The sequence below is a fragment of the Festucalex cinctus genome, chromosome 8, assembly GCF_051991245.1.
Source record: "Festucalex cinctus isolate MCC-2025b chromosome 8, RoL_Fcin_1.0, whole genome shotgun sequence".
Classification (NCBI taxonomy): domain Eukaryota; kingdom Metazoa; phylum Chordata; class Actinopteri; order Syngnathiformes; family Syngnathidae; genus Festucalex; species Festucalex cinctus.
Genome location: NC_135418.1, coordinates 11,031,564 through 11,041,524, shown reverse-complemented (window position 1 = coordinate 11,041,524; position 9,961 = coordinate 11,031,564). Strand labels below are relative to the sequence as shown.

The 9,961-nt window shown below is 39.2% G+C and overlaps 1 protein-coding gene across 2 annotated transcripts in view; it reads left to right on the top strand.

The window, feature by feature from the left end:
• Window positions 1–670: 670 nt before the first annotated feature.
• The window catches only part of cdh4 (cadherin 4, type 1, R-cadherin (retinal)), a 223,985-nt gene continuing 214,694 nt past the window's right edge, over window positions 671–9,961 (top strand). The window contains exons 1-2 of one of the 2 annotated variants that reach the window (XM_077528441.1): window positions 671–903; window positions 2,511–2,622. In XM_077528441.1, the coding sequence (XP_077384567.1) occupies window positions 850–903; window positions 2,511–2,622 (166 nt within the window). In that variant the 5' untranslated portion in view covers window positions 671–849. The remainder of the gene's footprint in view (window positions 904–2,510; window positions 2,623–9,961) is intronic. The other variant, XM_077528442.1, reaches the window with a different exon arrangement.

Sequence of the window (9,961 nt, the reverse complement as noted above, 5' to 3'; positions counted from 1 at the left end):
TTTGTTGAATATGTTTTCATCAAAAATGGATGTTAAAAAATCGATTCGGCTGCCTATTGAATCGATTCGAGAATTGGGTGCTGTAGTATCGCGATATATTGCCGAATCGATTTTTTTTTTAACACCCCTACTAAATTCTTGAACTAATGTAACAAGTTTTTCACTTTTCACAAATTGGAGTTTATGGATGAAAAAATAAAACGCACCGCACTTTGTTTGACACGCAAAAAAATATATATATATATATAAAAATAAAAATCCCAGGCATTTCATATAACAATTGCGTGGTTAACCTTTGCATGACATTCGAATTTACAGGAGATATTGCTCAGCTTTGATTGACAAAGAGTAGACTATTTATGTTACTCATTTTTGGTAGCTTTATTGGGTTACTTGCAAAGATCTTATTTCGATCATTCCGCTAATAGTAGTCATATTTTGGCCCTGTAGCTATTATTTATTTATTTTGCACAGGAGCATGACAGTGAATCAATCTTTCACCCTTCACTCGCTCTACACACACAAAAAAATTATACGGTCTAAAATGATTTTCCTCGCTTATAGTTACGGGACATGTGGTCGAAGTGAAAGAAGTGCACAGTGAGCACTTTGCTGTGGCTGCTCCCCCGTTGTAGGTAGGAGGGGTTACAGTGACGCCGTGGCTGCTCCAACGGCTCTTTCTGTGACCGGAGCTGAGAGCTCAGCATCCTCTCTTGTCAGCGGCACTTGAGCAGGCACGTTTTTCTCGCCGCACTCTCAAGAGGAAGAGACAAGCTCGGGGAATTACCGAGGTCTACTGACCAAACAATCCGACTCTCTTTCCTCCTCAAAAGTCAACACTCTGCAAAGATGAAGACAGGCTGCGTCATCCTGGCGTGCACCTTGCTCGCCGCAGCATCCTCGGTAAGATGAGTTAATTGCTTCATGTGTTGTGGGAGTGCGGCACTGGTGCGGTGCATGGTGGATGAGAGTGGCCGTGGAATGAGCACTTTTCTCCCGCAGTGCCGCCGATGCGCCAAAAAAAAAAGCAGCCCGAGTGTCGCGCGCCTTTTATGTCAAGGATAAATTGTTTTTCTTTGTCCAAGCTGGGTGAAAAAGTCACGAACAACTCTTCTTGTCATTATCGCCTTGACGAAAACAGCCCCGTTTAACTGCAGAATTGATTTTTAAATGGGATCCTTGTTCTGTCGTGGCTGTGAACAACTTGGGTCATGCACATTTACGCACCGAGGTGTCCTTTTTATTTTGTATTGAACTTTTATGTAGCAAGTTCGTCTTGGTTTTTGGTTATTGGCACGATTGTTTCTAGGGCAAGTCATCAATTGCATGTGAAAATGCTTGGCATGTTTTTATTGCCAATTAGAGCAAATGCTCGTGTCACCCACCACTTTGTTAGGTACACCTGCACATGCTGATTATTGCAATGTCTGATGTTTACTTTTCATTGGCACTGCCTGATAATTTCCTGATACTTCAAATTTTGGGTGAAGTTGCTGTTGTACTGTACTGCAACAGTACACCATCATACCTAAAAATACAAATAGAATGTGATAATTTGTAGATCATTGTTTCCTAACATTTACTGAGCCACGACACAAATTTAACATTAGAAAAATCTAACTGCAGTGCAAAACCAAAGAAAAATGTCACTAAACTATAGGTAGCATAATGAAATAGCTATATTATTTGTCGTTAATAAATAATACTTGACTGAAAATTTATCATTTTCCGTGGCACACCTGATGTTCTCTTACAGTTCACTATATACTGTATGTTGTATATACATGCATCAATCACTGATAAAAATGCTTTCATGTCGCTCATGAGTAAAATCTAATAATAATAAAAATAATTAAAAAAAAATCAGAATACTGCAAAGACGATTATAATCGTAATGGTAAGTGACACAGGAAGTCATGCTTTACTTGCTTACTATTTGTCATCAGTTTTTATATTTATGGCCAAAATATTTTTCATGCACATTACTAAATTATATTTTTACTACTGCATAGTGTTGGGTAGTATAGTTAGTAGATAACTTACGTGCAGTACGATTTATGTACAAATTTGGGTCACGCCACCATCCTTGGAATGGAGGTCCGTCGTGAGACCACGATACTGCGTTCTTATTGGATTTCATAAGATTGTGTGGTTTTACTTTGATGTTGTGGTACCAGCTGAGAAATACACCAGTTGTGTTAATGTAAGCTCTACCTTGTTGTAGGTTAAGTGATTACATTGAGTATGTATTACATACATTTGACCTTATTTGCTTATTAGCGTCTCCTGTGAGGCAATGATTGCCATGATTATTTTCATCATCATAGCAATGATAATGAAGGTTGTATTGCCGATAACAACCTTCCAAGATATGTTCATCTTTTGGAGCAAATGTCACCCTAAATGGGTTGAAGTTTACTCACATTAGTCAGCAATGTGTTCGATACCAGGTTCTGAAATCCTGCTACGACCCAATTTGCTGATGCTTAACATGCTGTTTTATTTCACAGGGGAGTAAGACGGGCCTGTCCGTCAAACCTCCGTGCAGGTCAGGCTTCTCCCAGAACTTCTACACGGTCATCGTTCCCAGGGTTGTGCTGCACGGCCAGAACATTCTCAGAGGTATGTCTGCTGCTGCTGTTGGATTTCAATTATTGACTTTTTTTTTTTTTTTTTTTTTGTTCATCATCCTCATGGAGTGATTGATTGAATGTGGGCCCTTCACATGTTCATTGTATGTGCTGTGTTTCTTCATCACGTCTGTTTGAAGGTTAGCGTGTATTGTGGTTGTGTAGTGTAAGCTACACAGTTTGCCAGTAGAAAGGGTTAAAAATGTATTTTTTCCTCTGTGCGGTGCTTGTCATTTCATATTGATTTGTGTTCAGGACTTCAGACCTGAGAGAAGCATTTTTCTATTTATCATGAGACATTTTCCAAGTGTCTCATTCTTTTGGGTTTTTGGAGGAATGCAATTTTGTTTTCATTTGCTCCATTTGTTTTCAGAGCAGCCAGGGTTCTGCATCTATTGCGAGGTTCATTCCTGCCATGAGAAATTATGCTGCATTTTCTCCTGTGTGTCTCCTCTATGTGCCGGTGAATCTGCTGTAATAGAAAAATCCATCTCTGCCGCAGCCTAGAGTTCGATTCTGTATAACTGGAAGATAGACTTTGTGATAAATACTGTATACTCACTCATATCAATCTTTAAAGAGCAACTCAACACCAAATCAACTATTTTTTTTCTGCTGATAACCTGTATAAATGGTTGTCCTGGCTATTATTTTTACTTTTTAGCGCATGTTTGTGGAAAGCTTGAATTTGGGGCAAAAACTGTCTCTGTGGCGCCATCGTCAGGTTAAAAACTGGGCTAAACACAATTTTGGCTGTTTTTCTTCTCTTTGGACAAGCATGGACTATCGACGTCACTTCCATGAAACTGACATAGTCGATCTGTTGTGTCTCGTACACGCCTCCTTAGTTAGTGGGTAATAGCGTTTGCGAACATCGATATATTGATCTCAGGTAAGTGATTGATTAGCATAGTATTTGGTTAGTTTATTTAGCATAGCTTGTCATAGTATAGAAATTATTTAGATCGTAGTTTCACTGCTACTGTCAATCACAGCCACACCACCCCCAATCCTCTTCCCAATGCCAACACTCCCTTTGAGTGCTGTTTTCAAATATTAGTGAGGGTTGGAGCAAGAGACTGGTTGGGGGGGTGAGTTGTGCTTTAAACTCACCAAATTGGAAAATTCTGAATCGACTAAAAGAAGGAACATTGGGGAAATTCAGCTTTTTAAGTTTGGGTTTTTGTTTGCTGTCATGTTGCTGACAAGTGGGTTGCAGGACATTTTGTAGTACTATAGTTACAGAAAACAGCAGTGAACAATATGCAGCACTTACAATGATCAGGGTTTCCCCCAGTGCTTTATAAGCTTGGCGGACCGCCAGATTTTTCTTGCACCATCTCTGCCGGGCTCAGTGTCACTACCGTCAATAAATATAAACCACCACATGTCGCTAGCCAGTGTGCACTCTGTCTCATGTCGCATGTCATTCATATTTTCCTGGGCTGAATTTTGTTCCCAGTCTGTCCTTGGGTTTATCAAGTTTCTGGGGGAAACCCTCCATAATACTTAATGTTTGCAGTCTGCTTTCTTCTCAGGTAAAAATGAAATGAAATTTTCTTCACATAGTAATAGCTGCTGGCATGAGTATCGTTCAGCTTCTGGTGTAGCAATTGAATTATTGTGTTTGTTTTGTTATTGTGAAGGGAAAGGACAGTGTCACTACCGTCACTACCGGTGAGCGAGTTTGCCTGAAAGGCCTCGGGGCAGAAGGTTTCTGCCTGTTTAGAAATGGGCCAAGGTGTCCTTATTGCCCCAGACATTTTGAACAAAGTCAAACGAGTTCACTGTTCTCGTGATGTATGGCGGCCCCTATCTTGCAGCCATGCAGTCCTCCAAATCTGACGCTCGTTGGGTTCCAGCAGTATCAGTCCTCATTCAATGATTAATGCGCACTCGCTCGATTCGTCTTCAGTACGGGAGGACGCTAAGTGAGAGGAATCCTTTATTTAATAGTAACACTACATCGCAGTATGTATAACCCAAAACTGTCTGTTTTCACGAAAACAAATGGATCAGGTGTGTTGTAATGTTGGGTCTAGGATGCTACAGAGCATGTGGGGTGGGGGGGTTGCAGGACCACTGGAGACCGTGGTTGTTGTGTCCCTGGAGAAAATGACAGTGAGCGATTGTTGGAAGGACCAAAGAGCTGTGACCCAGCAGGCTCAGCGTGAACAAGGCTTGTGTTTCCAGTCACATCGGGCCGCATGCTGAGGTGAAATGGGAGTTGTTTTTGTCATGTGTGGGCGGTGTGTATGTGATTACATTATGTTTTATGAGGCTCGCTAATTGTCTCGTATTCTGCATTCATTTGTTGCATATCTCTCAGTGGGCACTATTTTCGTGCCCTGCGCAACTCTAGCGCAAAGTGCAGGTCTAACTGTGGTGGAGTTTTCTTTCTTTTGCCATTTTCACAGACGGACACAGGTTTAAAGGGGCGTTTGCGCCATTGTGAGAGTGAACTCCACCAGTTTGTTTGCCAACCAATTGAAGTAGCTTCCCTCATTCTGTTTGTATTCAGTGCACCCTTTGACTTTGCAGAAGTTCATACAGAAGATCAAAATGTAAAAAGTATGTTCATAAGAGATTGCGAGCAGACCTCCACGTGTGGTTGATCACAGGTCATTGCAATACATTTATGTGTGATTTTTTTTTCTACATGTATTCAGAGGGTTCGCTGCGTGCTGTTGTCATATTTATGAAAGAATTACGATGACATTCACCCCACGTATCAGCGGAGTGCATCTGCATGCGCTTCGATCAAATCCAATAAAACCGCATTACACCACCTGCGCCACAACCTAGACCTGCTTTAACTGATCTAAGGTCTATAGTCCATTTTCTGTCACCAAATTGTCACATGCGCCAAGGGTGTGTAATAGACACCCTGTATCAAATGGAATGCCCAGCAAGGCACAGCGCGGTCTGCAAATTTGCAAAACACGGTAAGCCTGGCAAAAACTTGACCGGGCACGAAAATTAAGCTGCACCAGTTATTACATCGAGCGCACGTCTGTCGTCTTATGACCTTTCTGAATTCATTGTGCTGTATATCATTTTTATTAGTTCTTAAAATAACAATTTTATAGTTATGTACCAGTACTGAAAGTAAATACATCATGATGAGGTGACATCACAATGGGGTATTTACATTCTAATTCTAATTATTTTGTCGAAGTCATTTTTCACCCTACAGTGTATAAGTAATGGGAAAGTTCACAGCCCACTTTCTTCGAAAGTCTTTCAATAAGATATTGGTGTGCCTGTGGGAATATTTGTCCATTCATCAGAAAGCATTTTAAGGTCAGAGGTCATTGATGCTTGCTAGGGACTAAGTCATTCCACAGCATAATCATCCAACCATGTCTTCATGGACCTTGATTTGTGCAGTGGGGCTTAACAAGAAGCAAAACACCGTCTGAAAATTAAGACTACAAAATTAATCGCAATAAGGGGTCTCGGCCAACCCCTGATTGATTAATTTTGTGGAAAAATGCTTGGTAGAAAATGGAGCAGAATTGATGGTTGATTCTTAATAGAAGCAAGAACTAAATGTGCATTAACAAAATATTGTAATAAGTAGGGGTGTTAAAAAAAAATCGATTCGGCGATATATCGCGATACTACATCGCGCGATTCTCGAATCGATTAAAAAAAAAATCTATTTTTTTTTTTATTTTTTTTATTTTTTTTTTTAAGAGCTCAGAATTGTTCATTCGGTAGTCTTACCGATTCAACGTCTTATCATCATTGCCTTTTTTTTTTTTTTTTTTTTTTTTTGTGTGTGTGAATCGATTTTTAAACTTCCATTTTTAATGGAAAAATATTCAACAAAACGTCTCACTTCGGGTTAGGATTCACACCTTGAGCGTGGAAGAATGTTATATGAACGGAACATTAAGCCTTAATATTTTATTTTAATGCTGTTCAAACATGAAACAGATTACAACCTCTATAAGACTGAAATTTCAGATAAATAATACATTTTCATATAAATCTTACACTCTACAAGCTTACTGATTAGTATTTTCAAAATTTGAATGAAAAAAAATCGCAACAATCGACTTATAAATTCGTATCGGGATTAATCGGTATCGAATCGAATCGTGACCTGTGAATCGTGATACGAATCGAATCGTCAGGTACTAGGCAATTCACACCCCTAGTAATAAGCATCTTTTTTTTACTCTCTTAAATGTCTCGTGAGGTGAATGTGTCCCATTCCGCTATTCTGCTTGACTTGACAAGTGGAAAGGCAAATTATGGGTTTGTAGTCCATAAAACCTTTTTGTTTAACTCACAAAAAAATAAATAAAAAAATCCCTGCACTTGCACTAAGTTGTTCTGAATAAATCATCCTATGCTGTGATGGAGACGTTTGTCTGTGAGCTGGGCCAGGACTGGAGCAGGAGGCGGCGGTACACAGGCGGGCACAAAGAAGTTGAATTGGAGTTGCGGTTCGTGCAGATTCCCGCTGTGGTGAGATAAGCCATGAAAAGAAATATTCCAGTGATTGCGCCTGGCTGTGTAAACCATCACCTCCCTCCAAGAGCCGGGACAGACAGCTTCTCTCTCTCTCTCTCTCTCTCTCTCTCTCTCTCTCTCTCTGTCTCTCTGTCTCTCTGTCTCTCTGTCTCTCTGTCTCTCTGTCTCTCTGTCTCTCTCTCTCTCTCTCTAAAACTTTGCCCGCGTCAACAATGACAGCAGTGATGTGTTTCACCTAACACAGAGCGCTGTGTGATTCACAAACCTTCTAACACACTTTCAACATGTTGCCTCACTAAAAGGAGCACTTTGGTTGGTTCACGTTTCTATCCAACTTTTTATGATGGTGTTTTGGAAATTGAACAGGGAGGTTTTCAGTTTGAGAGGCTGGAAACCAAGAAAGCACAGTGTATAGTAAAATAAAAGGATATAGAATATAGATTCGAGGAGAGGCTTGCAGGATCACTATTTTCCCCCACAAATCCCTTGCCACTATTCACTTACTCACTTGCATTTAGGCTACAAGCATCACTATTTCATCCACAGGCACATATGAAATCATAAATATAATTAAGTATTCAATATATTTATTTATACTGTATAGATTGTACGTATATGACTTGCCAGCGGCACATCTGGGTGGGTCTTGCTTGCTTAAAACTTGGAAATGTATTTTTTGCTGTGCAAAAGCGTATGTGCATTTTGATTAGCTGTACATCTGCGACGTTCCAACACAGTGGAATTGTGATTCCAATTTTGGCCGATGCTCAGAATCTGACAAAAACTACTTGCCGGACCCCACACACTATGCAAGAGTTCAGTCGGGTTCAGACTCACCACAGCAGGCTTTATCAACTCATATTTTAACACAAACAGTACAGCAACACATTTAGAATTCAATTTAACAGTTATCACAGTCATACTGTATATCCTTTTGCTATCCCCTACGAGAAGCTGAGACATCTATATTGTACAGACTTACAACTCTCATGTAAAGTACAACATTACAACATAGTGCTAATATTCTCATTTAAAAAAACAAAACAAAACGCACATTATAAAAATATATTTTTTTTAAATGGAAGCTTGCACACATTTATTGGCATTTCCATTCATTTCCAGGGGGAAATATTTATGGAGGACCAAAACTGCCAAAATTCAATATAAATAAATGACTAAATAAATAAATATATGACTAATAGTGAAAATACGAACGAATATAAAAAAATATAATTCGAAAAGTTAATCCCAAAAACATAAATATAAATGGAAATTTAGTAATTTATTTATTTATTTATTTATTTATTTATTTTTAATCATTTATCTATTTATTTAGTCATTTATTTATCCATCCATCCATCCATCCATTTTCTTGACCGCTTATTCCTCACAAGGGTCGCGGGGGCTGCTGGCGCCTATCTCAGCTGGCTCTGGGCAGTAGGCGGGGGACACCCTGGACTGGTTGCCAACCAATCGCAGGGCCATTTATTTATTTATTTATTTAGAATTTTGGCAGTTTTGGGCCATATTGCTGACAAGATAGTCGTCCATTGCTGGAGCTCTCCATTGCAAGCCGACGAGACTTCCTTGTTCGCCGAGCTGCTCACTCGACCAATGACAGGCAGTTTGCAACGGCGGAGTCCAACCCAACACACGCTTAGGACCGCCCCCTCATTTGAATAACATTTCGACTTGGCAGTACGGCCCAAAACTGCCAAAATTCAAAATAAATAAATGACTAAATAAATAAATAGATAAATAAATGATTAATAAACCGATAAATACATGACTAAATAAATGGATAAATAAATGACTAAATAAATAGATAAATGACTAAATAAATACTAAAAGTGAAAATAAAAACTGATTTTTTTAATTTTCAAATTATATTTTTTATATTCATTTATATTTTCACTTTTAGTCATTTATTTATTTGAATTTTGACAGTTTTGGTCCTTCATAAATATTATTGGAAATACAAGTTATTTGCATTACGAATTAAACCAATGTAAAATAATACTTTCAAGGGCACCCACGCCCCATAAAGACTAGAAGAATTGATTGTATCTTCACTTGTGGATGTGTCAGTTCATCACCAAGTCATCAATTTACACTTGTCACTTAGTGTGTGTGTCAACAACACCACCCACCCCATCAACAACTTGGCTGCACAATCAAGTACAGTATAAGCCATTAAATGCTAATGATACAACTCTATTAGAAAATACTATTACACACCTAATGGGTGGACAAGCAAATTTTTCATATTACCTTTAATCCAGTATCATAGTTTTTAATTGACAGGCTTCTTAATCTATTCACCTATTTTGCGTTAAAAAGGAAAGAAAAGCATACATTAAGATTAAAGCATGCAAAAATCTCCATGAATTCTGTTAGAAGAGATTTAGAAGACGGTACGATGAGGCAAGTCCTCTCGGTCCCTTTATTTGCTCTCATATCTGAAGATATGAGGTGTCTTTCCTTCCTGGCCTCACCCCAATGCGTTTGATTTATTGCCTTTTTACCGTACTATTATTAACTGCTTCAGCTTTTGCAGGGTGAAAAAACAAGCACTGTACAGGAGAAGATAAATTTAAGTAGGATCATGCCCCCAACAGCGAAACACTTCAGTATGGTTTTCCTATTGTTTTGTAGAAGTTGCTCTCCCAAAATGACTCGCTATGTGACCCCAATTAGACTACACAAGGAAAATCTGGCAAGGAGCCATATCTACTTTGCAGCAGCTCAGCGTTGGGCTCCAAACCAAGTGAAAGGCCTTCCATAAGTATGTCCAGTCCCAACAGCTGTGTGTATGTGTGTGTGAAGAAAGTTTGGGGGGAATTATG